The following is a 17098-nucleotide window of genomic DNA, read 5'->3' as shown; positions in this document are numbered from 1 at the left end:
CACATCCAGGTTAGCTATCGACTGAATATGATGAGGAAAGTTTCGGACATATCAATTACATATAAACAAATAGACCGCTAGCTTAGGCAATGTATTGAATATACAATTTATACACCGATAACATTCATACAACAAGAAATAATTTTCAAATAGCAATGCAGCCACGAATATGTTGTCATGGAAACATGTCGTCATCACTTGCAGCACAATGAAACGCTTAGATAAAGACTAGGAAATAAATTAAAACATATATTCGAGTGTAAATAAAATGCGTTTCATATCACCGCCGGTCTTTTCTTTATTCGCCAAAGACGTTTACTGTCTACGTGTTTTCACGCAAACAGGGTTATAGATGAACGCGCTTTGACTGCACGATCACTGGAGTGTGACGTCTCATAAATATTGACCCCAGGCCGTTGCTCGTCCTTTATGACAGCCTATCGGGAGGCCGGCTGATTCGATATATGTTGTGTTGAGAGCGGAGGTGTGTGTTTCACAGTTCCGTGTTTCACTACGAGCCTGTCCTGTCATAAACTGCTGAGGGTCTGTTGATCAACTGGTTTAACATAACTGTAATCCACGATGGCATCCGGCGACGAGGATACGGGAGGTAGCTGTACAGGTAGGTAAACTTATGGTACATGTGTATCTATTAACGTTTTATGTCTGGGAAAACAGGCGGAGAGACGAACATCTGGTATTCAATACACACTGTATTGACTGTAATGTTAATGTGTACTGGTGATTTTCTTGTGTAATGATCATTAGAATTTTTAGTACGCTGTCACAATTCTTCTGTACAGTACGGGGTTACGATAGCTCTACCACTAATATCACTTCCTCGTACGAAGATCTACGTCGATCTACCCTACGAACCAGTGGAAGAATTGGTGGGGAAAGGTGTAAGCCAAATCACCTCCTTTCATTGTAGACACCATATGCTGACATAACCTATTTTAAACTGTTATTTCTCACGTCAGGTGGCTTGGGTATGGTGTTCACCACACCTTTTCTAAAAGCCCTGTTCACCTCTCCTACCCGACTGCCTACGATTTACTTTCGTTCTGTTTGAGGTACAGTAAGGGTGGTAGGATAGTGTAGTGGTTACAACGTTATCTTGCCATCACACAACCCGGTGGGACATGCACCCTTTGTATCAAGCCTCGTGTCCCCATTGCTAAAAGCGGCGTAAAACCACATTCTTAATATAATCTGCGTTTAGTTACAAACCGTGTGCAGTTACAGATATATTTTTTTCAGTTTTATTTATTTTTAAATTATTATAACACCCCGATGGGACATACACACCTATACGTTCTACCGTGTAACGGTGAAGAATGTTTTTCATGCTTGTCGAGGGCACGGGGCTTAAGAAGACCAGCCCTCACCAATAGGGCCATGACCATGCCGTTTTAAAACCATTCAGGTAAAAACTGCTTGGTCATTCTGCTTGTATATACAGCAACAAAGTTCCTGCGATGAATGGGTGTAGGAGATCAATAATGGATCAGCACGATTGTCGGGTCCGTGATCGATATATTCTTCGTTAGGGTATTTTATTGATCTGGTGGCAAGCAACTAGGTCTGGATGACTTGCAAATTTCTAAACTGCTCGTCAAAAGAAAATATTCACTGGAGGATTGGATTTCATCAAACAGTTGTAAATGTTACTGGGCTGAAATCAATTGTCTGGTTTGATGTAGTCGTCGATTTGATTCATGAAATATTCATGAATACCCGTTTCAATCATATCACAGTCATCAAGTAACCATTGTTACAGGGCGGATACAGCTTTTGAGAAAGGGGGTGGGTGGGGTGGGGTGTGTGCACACTATTGAGAAAAGGAGGGGTGCACATTTCATTTTCACCCGAGTTTCAATGGTCATTAAACAAACTTTCAGCACCAAAGGGGTGCACCCCTGCACCCCCTCTGATCCGCCTATGTTGTTACACAGTTTCCAACGTGGTTGTATACTTTTGTTGAAAGCCAATTTGTGTAAAGACTATGGAGCCTTATGAATTCGGTTTCTGCAAAAATGGTCAGGAGAACCAGCAAAAAATTGGTGAATTCAGTCCAAGTCTAAGCAAAATTGAAGCATTTATAACTGTTTATGAATCTCAGCATTCAGATGATATATGTCAATGGGGACTACCACCATCGAATTTGTACTTGAGCGATTTGGTATTCTCTGGCTTGTTAATGACGATTGTGAATTCGACATTTACAATCCGTACCTTGTCATACAGCATACGTCATGCAAGCACGTTCCGCTGACAGAAAATGTGTATTACCTGTAGTTCATTCAACAGTTACTTACTAATAACTCTTGCAAAATTAGTGATATACTTTAGAACCTATTTCAAAAGAAGGAATCAAAAGATAATATACGTATTACAGCAATGGATACCGTCCTCGTAAACGAAAACTTTTAGATTTAGACAAACGTTTTAGGTAAAATGATGCTATTCTGAAGGTATTAAGCAAGAAATCGCATCCCGTACATATATTATGAAACTTATTGGACGTATCGTCCTAGGCTATGACCTGTGACAAGAATGCTTCGTGCATATATTTTCGCATTAAACATCGTGAAGATTGAGGCGGTGAAAGCCGAGATGTCACTTGTCAGTGACTTAACTTACATGACATGATCCCACAAAAAGAGGGAAATGTTTTAATTTGTTGCACAATTACAAAATATCAAAGGCATTATAGAGATAAAGAGATTGACGAGTGTAAATGGCAGCAATGTTGGAAAATGATCGTCACTGTCTAATCTGTTACCCTGTCTAAACCGGCATTTTATTTCGGCCCCGCTGGTTCCGGTTTAGACAGGTTTCACTGTATAATATTCTAACAAAATAACTAGATCTGGGATTGGTAACTCTTATACCCGAGACGGGTGGGTGATGACTTGGACCGGGGTACCTATCTCAATACCCGGGCCCGTTATTATCATGTTACTAATAGATTAAACAATGTAAAATGCTATTCTTTAAAGATCACATATACTCTAGGGGGGTACAAATACATAAATCACTAATTGGCATCGTTATAAATGAAACCCCTTCATTAAAACTACTCATTTCGATCTTTAATTAACTTAAATCGACCTTTTGACAACTGTGCAATTTCACCGCGAATTCTCACCGCGTCTCTGAATACGAAATTTCAAATGCAATCAGAGCGGCGTATGTTCTCACAATCTATACAGTCGTGATTTAAAAGCTATTTGTCAATCCTGGTCATTGCTTTGCCTAGTTTCCGAGTTACAACTTGTTTTCACAGACGAATCTGTCAAAATCTCTTGGTGTCGCTAGGCCTTATTTGTTCGAGCCAGACGCTAGTGATAGCGAAAACGATGATCAGCCTCTCTCATCACGGTTACGGTTTAATTTCTTCAACCTAAACAGTGCGACATTAAGAAGGGTGGATGCCCATCAGATGCGGTTATTTGAAAATATCCCCGGTAGTTCTTGTCTGATTTGAAATAAAGCATCAAAAGCAGTGTGGGCTTTTTCAGGTTTTCTAATGCCTGGATGGTATAATGACTGATCCAAATTGATCCCATTTCTGTGTTTTTTTACCTCGATATTTAATCATGTCATGTAAAAATATGACGCCTATTACGTATGATATTAAAAATTGACGTGATTTATTTAAATCCGTAAACTAAACAACCCTACTTTGCCATTGCTAGAAAAATCTGAAAATATGCTCAGGTAAATAGGGTACATTCAGTTTTAGCACACAGCAAATGCTTATATGTATTTCTTATGCAACAATGAAGTTCTGTTTGTATTCTCAACACAGTGTGCCCATAAGTTTTCACATGCAATTAAACGGTTGTATTGTCTTTGGCGATTTAGGCATAATTTACAGTCACCTGTTTTGAATATAACACATGGTTTAGTTAAGGAAAACCTCGAAATTTAGCTTCCGAGCTGAAGAATATATTGCCATTCTTTCAAATTTTATGTCAGGAATTAACATAATGGGTATTAGAGTAGGGTAGGGTAATAAGGATGGGGTACCCGGGTAGAAAATGTGGACCCGTCCCAGCCCTAAAAATAACCCCATTCTAAAGAAAAAAATTGACATCTGATAAATTTGACATATGTTACTTTAAAGTGAAGTTTTCTCAGAAAGTTAGTGTTTGTTACTAAAGATATTTGAAATCTTTACCTCATAAAAATAAAGATGAGTGAGTATGTTTTAACGCCGCTTTTAGCAATATTCCAGGAATATTAGGAATGGGCTTCAAACATTGTACCTACGTAGGAATCAACCCGAGTGAACGTTTTAGCCACTAGGCAAACCCTCACTCACTCACTCACTCACTCGAACAGCACAGTCATATCAGATACAAACTAATACAAACACCGGTACCGACCTATACAAACACGCTGAGCATTGTGTAAGCCACCGTATGTGGTAACACAGCTGCACAGTATCATGTACCAGTACACACACGCAACAATGCTTCGTGTCTATACTTAGCACCCCGGATGTAAAGCCAAACAAAAGAGACATTATAAACACAGTCACGATGTCCGATTTTTTAAACACGTAGGTTTGCACAAATTTCAATGAGTCAGTTATCCGGTTTTTTCTTGAGCCTCCAGGAAGAATAATCTGACATAGATTCGTTTCACAGTCACGATAACACATCACCTACAATCGTTGTGCAGTGGGTTACCTATGGGAGGTCTGTGCATATGATGGTAGCAGATGCAGGCAGCCCAGTGACTTTCCAATACGCTTTTAGATCAGCGTTTAGTCAGTCAGTCGGTTAACAGTGAAAATACCTGAAATTAATACATCTAGATTTGTTAATATCTGCACTGTAGAAGAGACAAAATATCTGTAACTATGATTTTGCTCAAGGAGTGGCTTTGTAATATGTGCATGTGGTTGGTTGGTTGGGTTGACTCAGCAATATTCCAGCTATATGGCGGCGGTCTGTAAATAATCGAGTCTGGACCAGACAATCCAGTGATTCACAGCATCTACGTATGGAAAAGAACACCTATCTCAAAAACTAATTTATTCTGTATTTTTGTTATTCAGGAAATAAGAAATGTATACAGCAAAAATCATTTGTTCTCGCATTTGTAGAAATTGAATCCATAAAACAGACTGCACCGCAAAACAATAGCGGCATGCAGAGAAACAACAAAGAAAAGCAGCAGAAAACATCAAAATAAAATCAGATGTTACTGTCACAAAGTTAGACACCCAGGTCATTAAAAGGTTTTATATTCTTCAATACATGATAGTGTATTAATAAATTAATATAAGAAACAAGAATGTTAATACCTAACGCTTAACTGTCTTGTAAATTTTCACTTGCTGTACGTACCTACAGGTCACGATATGGCTGCAATATTGCCGATGTGACGTTAAATATTAACTCACCACTCACTCTACCTACAGCCTTTTATCCCAGTACTGACACGGGTTGGAAGCATTAGAATGAGTTCTGAGTCGGCGGAAATATATAAAGGTTCATTTACAAACTATCTGTCAGTCATTATTTCAATTGTTCTACAGGGGTTAGACAGGGTGTGCTCTCAGTCCCTTTTCCATATTCATCAAGGAGCTATGAGTGATAAGTTTTGATAATTGAATGTTTATATCAGGAGACATGTATCTCGTATTAGTTGCTGATACACCTCCTCAGTTACAAAAAGCAATTAGATTTTCTGTATAGATATTGCCTTAAATGGGACATGGAGATCATCACTGACAAAACAAATTGATTGTTTTTCGAAACGGGGTGGACGGGGTGTGGGGGCCGGTTATATGAGAAATGGTATAATGGTATAGACATAGAAGAAAATAATGCATACACGTATCTAGGTATTATGATGACACCTAATCTTGTATGAACAAGAGCACGCACTATTTTAGCACAACAAGCGAACAAAACTCTACTTCCCATAACAAGTCTTATTCGTAAATGTGATATAAATATTCGTGATGCATTCAAGATATTTGTTATGAAGATTGTACCAATTTTGATGTATGGAAGCGAAATATGGAGATTTAAGGAAGTGAATCAACTAGAAATAGTACACTGATCATTTTGCAAATTTGTATTGAAGTTCAGTAAATCCTTAACGAATACTTCTATGTGCGGAGAATGTAGAAGATATTCCTTGTATGTGAACTCTTATACGAATTGCATCAGGTACTGGTTAAGAATAATTGTCATGCCACCATATAGATATCAAAAACAATGCTATAGCAAACAAACAATAGCAAACGTACAATCTGGGCTTCTAATAATGTGCAGCTATTATTCACTTATGGTTTTGGCCATGTCTGGATTCAGTGTGCAAAATAGTTTCCAAATTTTGAAGGCCCGTCTGGCTAGCTGTGCCTGAGAGTTACTAGCCCACAAAATAATTCACTAGCCCAAAATTTGAATGTAGAAATTAAGCGAAAGATTACACAAACGTAAGCTGCTAATATGATGAACATTTTTATCAGGCCATTATCTTGCATGATTTAAAACAAGTCGGAGAGAGGATATGTTAACAAAATGACCCCATGGAAATTCATTATCCAGCCCGGCCAGTGACTGTGGAGATTTACTGACCCGACTGGATTTTTGCTCGCCACGGGTAAGCGGGCCATTGGCTATTTCTGCACACAGATCTGGATACAGCAGGGAGTAGGGAATGCGGATTAAATTTTAAAGCTATTTAAGGAAAGATTAATTGACTGTGCCAGCAAGACTGACATGCAGAACTTACAGACACGCCTCCATACAATTTTATTCTACTATAAAACCATCATTTGCTTCCGATATTGTATATATATGATCTTAATAATATAAAATATCTGAAGGCACTACTTATTAGTAGAAGCTGTTACAATCGTCTAGGAATACAATGTATTAGAAAAGTTTTTTTTGATTATGAAAGTCCTGAGTCTAACTGTTTCTATAGGTAATGTAACCGAAGATGAAATCCATATTATACATTATTGTCCAATTTGTCAAATTCTTCGTAATGATGTACCACTTATTTTCAAATACAGCAGATATATTAATGGTTTCAGGTACATGTATTTAATGAATTGCAATGATAATAATTTCATGTTAGGAAATACTTATACAATGTGTTTCGTGTATACAAGGAGAATTCCCTTTGATATGCATGTGTGTATTTACACGTAAATATTAATGTACCGTGTTATGAGTCCATTGAATTGAACTGAATTTACAAACTGGTCGGCGGCCAATTCACAATCGGTCGGGCGATGAGAAACACAGAAATAAAAAAAAATATGTTGCTCTTATCATGAAAGGAAATCCTTTATCCTCATCATGCATACCTTCATCACAATTTTACTACATACGTACATCTATCATGGCTTTATATTTATTACAAGAGAACCGGGGAGGTGGGCATGGATGGCTCAGTTGTCGGAGGCTGTTGAGGGTTGCGTCCGTTAGTAACACGGGACCCTACCTCACTTGAAACTGACGATCGCGTTTCCTTGGAGTGCCCCTGTATATTTTCCGTGTATATATATATAACAGATATATGACTAAGGTCACATCGTGTTAATATCTCCCTATTCATTTACCTGGTATCGATAAGGTAGCGTCGTCACAAGCAAACACATCTTATAAATCTGTGTTCTTCGGTACGCTGTGGACCCGTGAAGATCCGGGTTAGAATTGATCCTCAGTAACCCATGCTTGTCGTAAGAGGCGACTAACGGAATCGGGTGTGTGTAGATTGATGCTCATGCTGTTGATCACTGGATTGTCTGGTCCAGACTGGATTATGTACAGACCGCCGTCATATAGCTGGAATATTGCTGGGTGTAAGCGTAAAGCTAAACTCACTTCACTCGCTCACTCATCGTGGTGGTGGTGGTGACACTGATGATGATTTTATGGGGTGGGGTGGGTGGATGTGTTGGGGTTACCCATTTTGTTCTGCGAGCTGGGGGTCATCCATTTTGTACACACGTACTGGGGTCGGGGTGGGTTAATAAATTTTGTACAAAAAATATTGTAAATTATGCTTAGAAATTATGGGTAGGTGGGGTGTCATTGATTTTGTACATGGGGTTTACGTATTTTGTACATAAATTTTAGGGCGGGGTCATTCACATTGTTCATTCACATTTATGTCCTTGTCACAGCTCCAAAACTCGAGGATGTCAAGCGGACGGTTGTCGGCCCTGCAGACGTTGTCAGTTATCGAGATCGTCGTCGGAGTACTGTGTTTCACTCTCGGTATCCCCACATTGGTGTTCACCAAAGACAACCCCTGCCTACCCTTCTTCTGATCCGGAATATACACAGGAATAGAGGTAAACCTGAATCGGAATGGATGTTGTGTGTTCTTTGGGATTCAGGGCCTATTTTCGTTTTCCAGTTTGAAAATGAAAAATACGTATTGAATATTTCGCAAACCAAACAATGTCTCTGAAGGATTATTATATTTTCTTGTAGTGTTTGACGTTTATATCAGTCAACCTTGAATATCATCGTTAGCGGAAGCGACAATATGGTGATTTAATTGTCAGTTATTATGCAGGTGTTTGATTGGTTAAACATACGACAAACACGTAATTTGCTTGTCACAAGATGATTAATTAACATATTTGTATTCCTTTCGACTTTCGCAAGAACACACTTTAAAAGCATCTTTGTGCAGTCCCCATATATTCCTCGGTTGACGTGGATATTGTCTCATGTTATCAACCACTCGTTTGGCCAATACCTTCGCCGTAATATATATAGCTGGAATATTAATTATTGCGGCGTAATACATCACTTCACACTTCCCTGGCGACCGTCGCGGGATCGTGTAAAGGTTGTGAAGTGTTATGTTCACGCCAACGAATGCTTGAATTGGAATACATGTACAGTACTTGTATTGCTTAAGTTCATATTCTCTCACTTTATGCAGGTGAATCACAACTTCTAAATTTCTGATACAAAAAAATGGGATATTGTATAAACAAGGGCTGGACGGTAACCCGGATACCCGGGACGGGTGGGTAATGAATGAAACAATGTAATATGTTATTCATACATGATTAAAAGTTTTATTGTCTTTGAAGATTTAGACATAATTTACAGTCACTTTTGAATATAATACATGTACATGGTTAAGATTTTGAAAAATCGATATTTTAGCCTCCGAGCTGAAGACTATTTTGCCATTCCTTGCAAATTTGATGTCAGGAATTAACATAACGGGTATCCGGGTAGGGTAGGTAATAAGGGTAGGGCACCCTGGTTAGAAAATCCCAGCCCCAGTATAAACACACACAAGCTTGGGGTCAATGAGCATATTCCCCTGCTATCTACAGCGAACTCAGGATATATACTGTATAATTAGGAGCATACATGTACATGTGTACATGTATTGTCTCGTGAGACTCGTATCGTGATACAGGACTCCATTGCCGTTCGGGACAATAGTACAATTATGTAAATCTATTGTGATCATATATCTGCTTTCTTCACCAGGTTATACCGACAGGATGTTTGGGATATTAACACCGAAAGAAGCGAAAGCTACAGATCCAGCAAGACTGCGATGTCTAGTAAGTACCATTAGACAGTGAACACTACCATAAAACACAAATTCATTTTACCTGGTATCGATAGGGAAGGTCATCACAAGCAAACACATCTTATAAATCTGTTTTCTCGGTACGCTGTGAATCCGTGAAGATCCGGGTTAGAATTGATCTTCAGTAACCCATGCTTGTCGTAAGAGGCGACTAACGGGATCGGTGGTCAGGCTCGCTGACTTGGTTGACACATGTCATCGTATAAAAATTGCGTGGATCGATGCTCATGATGTTCATCACTGGATTGTCTGGTCCAAACTCTGATTATTTACAGACTGCCGCCATAGTGCTGTAATATTGCTGAGTACGGATTAAAACTAAACTCACTCACTCACTCTTCCGGTTCGCTGTGAGAACAGAAAACTTATCTAACAGTTTCGTTAGCTACCGTTAGATTAGGTAACCCGTCCTAAGAAATGCTTACAGTCACAGAAAAAATATCGTAAAGGCGACTAACGGATCGGGTGGTCTGGTTTGCTTGACACATGGCATCGTATCCCAGATGCGTAGAACGATGCTCATGATGTTGATCACTGGATTGTCTGGTCCAGATCAATTTATTTTACACACCACCGCCATATAGCTGGAATATTGCTGAGTGAGGCGTTAAACGACAAACCAACCAACCAATCTTATTCTTTTCCGATTCTTTCTTAAAAAGTTCTTGACGGTGATCTTAGTAAAGCGATGGCTCGTATCGCTGATTCCTATTGGCACGTTAATGTTTTTATTCCTGTTCCTCGTTGTGTTATTGCTGGAGTATTGCTGAAAGCGGCATAAACCATTTTATACTGACGCACATTGAAAACGCAAAACCAAATCTCAAATGAGGAAAACTTAACAAACAAACAATACTTGCATGAAAATTGTTCTACAGTTATGTTGAGAATTTCATTGCGCTTCATTTTCATAAAAGATGATTGCAAGAGTTCCGCCAATATGACTGACACGTCAAGCGTCACACACAGACCCCCTTACGTCCGTCAGTAGCGAGTGTGACATCCCTGAGCCTGTACATTACGCACGGAGTCGACGCGGCATGGATTCGCACAAACGTCGAACAGGTGCTTGAGGGATGTTCTGCCCTCCTGTTGTAAAGCCAGGTCAACTCAGCAACGTTGTTTGGCTGATCGACGTTGACGTTGACGTTGACATTGATGAATCCGGCGGCCAAGCTCATGTTCATGTTGCTGCGTGAAGACGCGTTGTCTGCCATCTGCAAATGACACACAGAACCTGACCCATTGAAAACACCCACTGGTTGGAGATTCATGGTGGTTGGAGGCTATGTTACTGTGCAAACAGGAGTCTGTTGACTCGATGACGCTGCGTAATGACGTTTCCCAACATGGCCCCCTTAGTGCCACAGCCTGCAGACGTCAAAATGACTGTCATGGCGCTGATGTGGCGGCCTTTACGTCCTACGGTATTTCGAGGTGAGTTTGCTGCCGTCTGAAAGCGGTTTCTTTGGTGAACTCGTCGGATGTGCCGGTCTGACGTGCCGTCGTGACTGGAGTTTGTCCTGGTAAGGGACGGTCGCGGACGCTTCCAGTTTGCTTGATGACGCTTTTGGAGTCTGTTGATGGTGGATGGGCTCACTCTCGAAGTGGTGGGTGACCTCATTTTGTGATGTTCCCACCAACAGCATCCCGATAGCTTGTTCCTCTGCTGTTCACTGAACCGTGGCATTTTGTGACTGCTAGTGAAACGGTTGGAACCATAGTGCCTTTATGCGTCCAAAACCTGGCTTTGCATGTGTATGTCATGATAATCATGCACCCCAACAGGTCCAAGGAATATGCCAGAGTTGTGTTTCATGAACTGTACCCATGCCAGAAACACGAAAAGGGTTCGGACCCAGATGTGCATATGGTTTTATTCGGCAACCTCACATCACTATATTTTCGTGTGGTAAATGAAATTGCTTCACAAAACTTTGTCTGAAATTGCCAAAATGGGTTTTGCGTTTTCAATGTGTGTCAGTATACTTACTCGTTTAACATCAGCAATAATGTCTCCAGCAACCCATGCCTGTGATAGTAAGAGGTGACTAATTGATCGGCATGTCAGAATTGCATGATATATTTACAGCATTTACCGCGATTTATCATAACAGATTGTATTGATAAGTTTAACGTTCGACTTCTGCGTAAAACAATATCCATATAGCTTGTTTAGAGAGATTTGATACAGATAGTTTGAAAGAACATTTTCATCAAAAATAATTCCAAGATATTTATAAACAATAACAGTTTTCCTTAGGTTCGTTCAACTAACTGGTTGAAATATCCAATTGGGGCATCTGAATTTTTATATAGAGACAATTGGGAAGTCTAACTAATGGATGTCTAACTAATGGGAGTAAGCCGTGACTTGGTTGATGCTTGTTAGTTGGTTGGTTGTTGTTTAACGCCGCACTCAGCAATATGTCAGCATATGATGCATCTATAGTTTTTCATTTCTACCATCGATTAATTGCTATCGGAGGCTCAACAAATGCAGTCCATAGATAGTTCGATGCCTCGTTATAAAGTCCTACAGTAAATTGCATATGTTGCAAAAGTATTTAGCAACAGTTTTCGCCTAGAAACGTCCTTGACGTTTGTAATGTTTTGTCCAAGTCAAGTTTCAAAAGTGTATGCTCTCATTTGCTCGAGTACACTCAAATATTACATCATGGAAGTAATATGGAATTATTTGGCAAGTGATGCTTGACGTTTTCGAGTTTAATGTCTGAAAGAGACGTTTACTACATAATTTTTCATCTCAACTCCGTAGTTGTATCAATGCCATAATACAACATTGTTAGTACAATATATCATTACGACGTTTTGCACAATATATCATTACGACGTTTTGCAATGGAAACATGAAAAACAAAACAAAAGAAAAAGTACAACCCTCACCCCACCCCACCCCCAAAACCCCAATCCAAAACAAAACACAAACAAAAACAAACAAAACAAAACCATAAAACAAAACAAAACAAAACAACAAAAAACAAACCCAAGGTACAGAACAGCGGTCATTGAAGAATAAGGATAAGTTCCATCTAAATTATAACAAATGTGTTACTTAATCTGGATTGTCCTCTTGCTCTTGTGTGACCTGAAGAGCCGGGTCTCGAGTCCCCACACGGGTAAAATGTGTCCAGGTTCCTTCTAACTCACATTTTGAAGTTAAAGAGGGTAGATGGAGAGTGTGATGATGATGTAAATGCATAAATGCAATGGTCTTTTAAATATCGAGGGACCATGGGTAGCCTAGTGGTTAAAAGGGTTTGATTCCTCATATGGGTACAATATGTGAAACCCATATCTGGTGCCCCCGCCGTGATATAGCTGAATATTGCTAAAGCGGCGTAAAACCCCAACTCACCACTCACTTTGGTTGTCACAGTGATTTTAGTCACCGAGAACAGAACTTGTACCAAATAGGAGGATGCTCCCTGGGACGGTGTAAATACAATTTCCTGCTCATTAACAACTTTATCATTTGTTACTCAGTCGAAGACCCGGGTTCGAATCCCCTACATGGGTACAATGTGTGAATCCCATTTCTGGTGTCGCCCGCTGTGATATTGCTGGAATATTGCTAAAAGCGGCGTAAAACTAAACTCAATAAATTAATGTTAATTCAGTTTTCATTTCTCTCCAGGTAATCACATTTCGAGTGTTTTTATCACTGGGAATAGACGTTGGGTTAGTCCACTTCGCCTACGGATCTGGTCATGTGTCGTCTGCTTCACCGGAAATGGCGGAGCACGTGCGGGGCAATACACCATTCCGCCAACAGTCTGCTCGCCGTGCTCAATATGACCGTAGGACTGGCCATTTTGGTGCTATGCTTAGTGAGCACTATCGTCGGTTGGCAGCCATTCGCTATTCTGGAAAAAATGGGAAGGTTGAGGACGATTAAGGAGATGGTGAAGGCCTAGACGTGCCTTCTGGACCGCCCTTGGCTTTTCTCAGCTCAATAGTACCTTTGGGGTAATGGATAGGCGAGCGACCCAAAAAATTTAGTTCCGGAAGTCTCTCAGAATACTGAAGACTATCGGGACTTACATTGTCTCTTGATCCTTTACATGCTCAACCTCTCTGAGCTACTGTCTCATATCTGATCGAATGGATATCCTTGTCCGTTATGTATATATGGCCTAAAGAGACTGGAACTGTGAAATAACTAATTTATCCCATGTTTTATTTTTCCGTAAACGGCTCGATGCGGTGAGCTTTACATACAAATTTCCTGACCCATCCGCCACCATAGATTCAGATCGGAGATGACGGATCTTCAGCATTATGAGCGAACGCTTTAACCACTAGCTTACCCCGCAGCCCCTCCGGACTGAGAAAAGAAACCATGGTGGCGAATAGGTGTGTATGGCATGCTAATAGTAATTATGAGCATCTGAACATCCCAGATGCATACGTAACGTATCGAATGTTTTGAGTTGTTCTCTCTTCTGGTATTTTAGATGCAACATTCATGAATATTCATCTCTGTGTGTGATGCAAATGTGTTCATATGCCTCGGATACTGGATTCAACGTCAACACGACAGCCAATTTGTGTTTTTGAAACACTTTCTCTCATGAATTTAATCAATGGACACTCCAGCATTTGATACGTTTCATCTAACATTAACCAAGCAATTGGTTGTCAGCTTTAGGTATTAATTTTCTCGGTGAGTCACTGTTATTTGTAGGATAATCGTTAGCCAACCAAATGTAAACAGTTTCTTTACTTCCGTCCCATTCTTTGCCTCAATATGTCTGATGGTCATGCCCGCGCTTCTCACAAACATCGAGTTTACAAGGAGGTTACATAAGTCGAATTTTGCGTAAGTCGATATTTGGCATCAATCGATATTTGACATAAGTCGAATTTGGGCGGGTGCAGGATATCCATTTATCTGAGGCTCCGGGAATCTCTCTCTGCTGAGTAGTGTCCCTTTGGTTTAACGGGAACGTATAATCGTGTGTTTGAAACCTTTTCGCCCGATTGTAAACTGACATAGGAAAGAAAGTACACATCTGGTCCTTTGATGTTTTTTCAGAAAATCAACGTAAATAGTGAGGCGCTGGCGACGTTTCTTTGCATAAGATATCTATGGCATCACGTACACAAACTTTGTGACTTGTAATTCGCAAAAACTTTGTTAAAAAAATGTTTACGTAATGTTTTCAATAGTCCCAAAGCACTAGGTGTGTACTTTCTTTGTATATCAGTATCATAAAAGTCTATGATTAACATGTCTTCATGCATGATTTTACCCACATCAAGCTGATGATATAATTTGTTTGAACTACAGTGAAGTAAGTGAACTGATTAAACGTGAAACACTCCGACGTGCAAAACTACATATCCATGGAGACAAGGAACAGGCTAAAAAATATTCAGATTTACAACTGAAACAGTATTGACTGTTTGCTATTTTGCAGAAAACCACTGGTTGAAATATCAATATATTTATTCAAGAGTTCCTGGAATTCTTTATATATGCTGCAGATTTTGGTATGGTATTTATGGTAGTCAATGACATCATGAGTGAGGAGTGAGTGAGTGAGTGAGTTTGTTTTCATGCCGCTTTTAGCAATATCACGGCGTGGGACACCGCAGTTTGCGACGACTCAGAATGAAGCACCGAGTGCAACACAATACATGAGTGTACATATTAACCTACTGACGGGCCCGATGTATAGCATAAAACAACGATGTACGTACGCATACCGTATGAAATTTGACGCTTTGTATAGTGGCACTACTTCAATACTCAACTGACATTTGATGGTATATACTCAGTTGGGAAAGGTGCACTCATATACCTGTGTAAATACTCCTAAGGACTGGTTTTACTTGTATTTATGTTAAAGTTTCTTTATAAACTGCTTGCCTAAAGAAAAGTGTTCATCCATGGTGATTGTGGTAAAAGGCGGAACAAAGAGGAACAGTAATGGTTGGTAATGATTGTATTTTTATGCTGCTATCGTTGTTTATTTTGGACTTTACATAAGGCATGTAAGTTTTCGACAGTTGCTTACAGCTAGTATGGTTTTGAAAAACGTTGTCAATATTTCTTCATCAAAACCAGTTGCCAGACGTATACTTTCTTTGCCTAGTAGTTTGTCTACCGTACCTGTGTAAATACTTCTATAAATACTTTTACTTGTTAATATGTCTATTATGCTTTTAAAAATAAAATAATTTATTTTTGTTACAAGGATGTCATTTTAAATGCAGAGTTGCTTCCCCATTAGGTTAGCATCCTATCATCATGGGTTCGAATCGCGGTTAATTATGTTTTTGGTTAGTCAGCACCATGCCATTGCGTATGGGTTTCACCTCGAAGAGGAACTTGGTGGCTTTGGTGGCCTTGTGGTTATGGCGTTTTTGTTTGTCACACCGAAGACCCGGGTGTGATTCCTCATTATGGGTACAATGCGTGGAACCCTATTCCTGGTGTCCCTCCGTGATATTGCTGGAATATTGCTAAAAAGCGGCGTTAAGCCAATACTCACCACCAGTTTGGCAGAATTGCATCCCTGTACCCAGCAGACCCTTTGAAGGTCCGGGTTAGAATTGATCTTCGATCAGTAACCCATTATTGTAAGAAGCGACTAACGGATCGGGGTGGTCAGGCTGCCTGACTTGCTTGACACATGTCATCGGTTCCCAATTGCGCAGATCGATGCTCACTTTTCGGTGTTTTGTTGATCACCGGGCTGTCTGGTCCAGACTCGAATATTTTACAGACCGCCGTCATATATAGCTGGAATATTGCCGAGTGTTGCGTAAAACTTAACTCCCTCACTCGCTCACCCCTGTGCCAGAAGCTCATGATCCCAGCGTTCGAATCTCGGTTGTGTTTTAAGGTTTGCTGGCACCATACGATTGCTTGTGGTTCCCACTCAAAGTGGTTCTTCGAACTTGAACCGACCCGTGAAAATCTGGGTTAAAAAATGGTCTTCAGCAACCCATGCTTGTCGTAAAAGGCAACTAACGGGATTGATGGTCTTGCTGCCCTCATAGACACGTTACCGCTTGTTATCGTATCCCAGTTGTGTAGATCGATGCTCATGTTCAGATTCGATATTTGAACGACTGACTGCCGCCATATAGCTTGAATATTGCTGAGTGCGGCGTTAAAACAACAAACCCAACCAATCAATATTACAAAGCAATAGTATTTCCACCGTATGTGCTTTGATATGAAGCGTCCGTAAAATATGTCAACGCCAGCACTGCAACATAGAGTTGCCTCGCTTTTAACAAAAGATTGTAAGAAACTCAGTTTCCAAATCTCAAGTCGGTGTATCAACTTCATGTTGGGCGGTGTTTGTTGTTTAACGCCGCACTCAGCAATATTCCAGCTGTATGGCGGCAGTCTGTAACAACTCGAGTCAGGACCAGACATTCCAGTGATCAACATCATGAGCATCGATCAATTTTGTAATAGAAACCTGTGGCACTTACTCTTGGAAAG

The 17098-nt window shown here is 40.1% G+C and overlaps 1 protein-coding gene across 1 annotated transcript; it reads left to right on the top strand.

The window, feature by feature from the left end:
* Positions 1-285: 285 nt before the first annotated feature.
* On the top strand, positions 286-15835 carry LOC124280640. Its single transcript, XM_046716621.1, has 4 exons — positions 286-622; positions 8168-8338; positions 9507-9583; positions 13271-15835. Exons 1-4 carry the CDS (start codon positions 583-585, stop codon positions 13529-13531), a joined length of 549 nt encoding a protein of 182 aa, XP_046572577.1. The 5' UTR covers positions 286-582; the 3' UTR covers positions 13532-15835.
* The last annotated feature ends 1263 nt before the right edge of the window (positions 15836-17098 follow it).

This window comes from Haliotis rubra, unplaced genomic scaffold (assembly GCF_003918875.1).
Source record: "Haliotis rubra isolate DU_JTF1 unplaced genomic scaffold, ASM391887v1 Scf270, whole genome shotgun sequence".
Taxonomy (NCBI): Eukaryota; Metazoa; Mollusca; class Gastropoda; order Lepetellida; family Haliotidae; genus Haliotis; species Haliotis rubra.
This window is presented reverse-complemented; position numbering and strand designations above follow the sequence as displayed.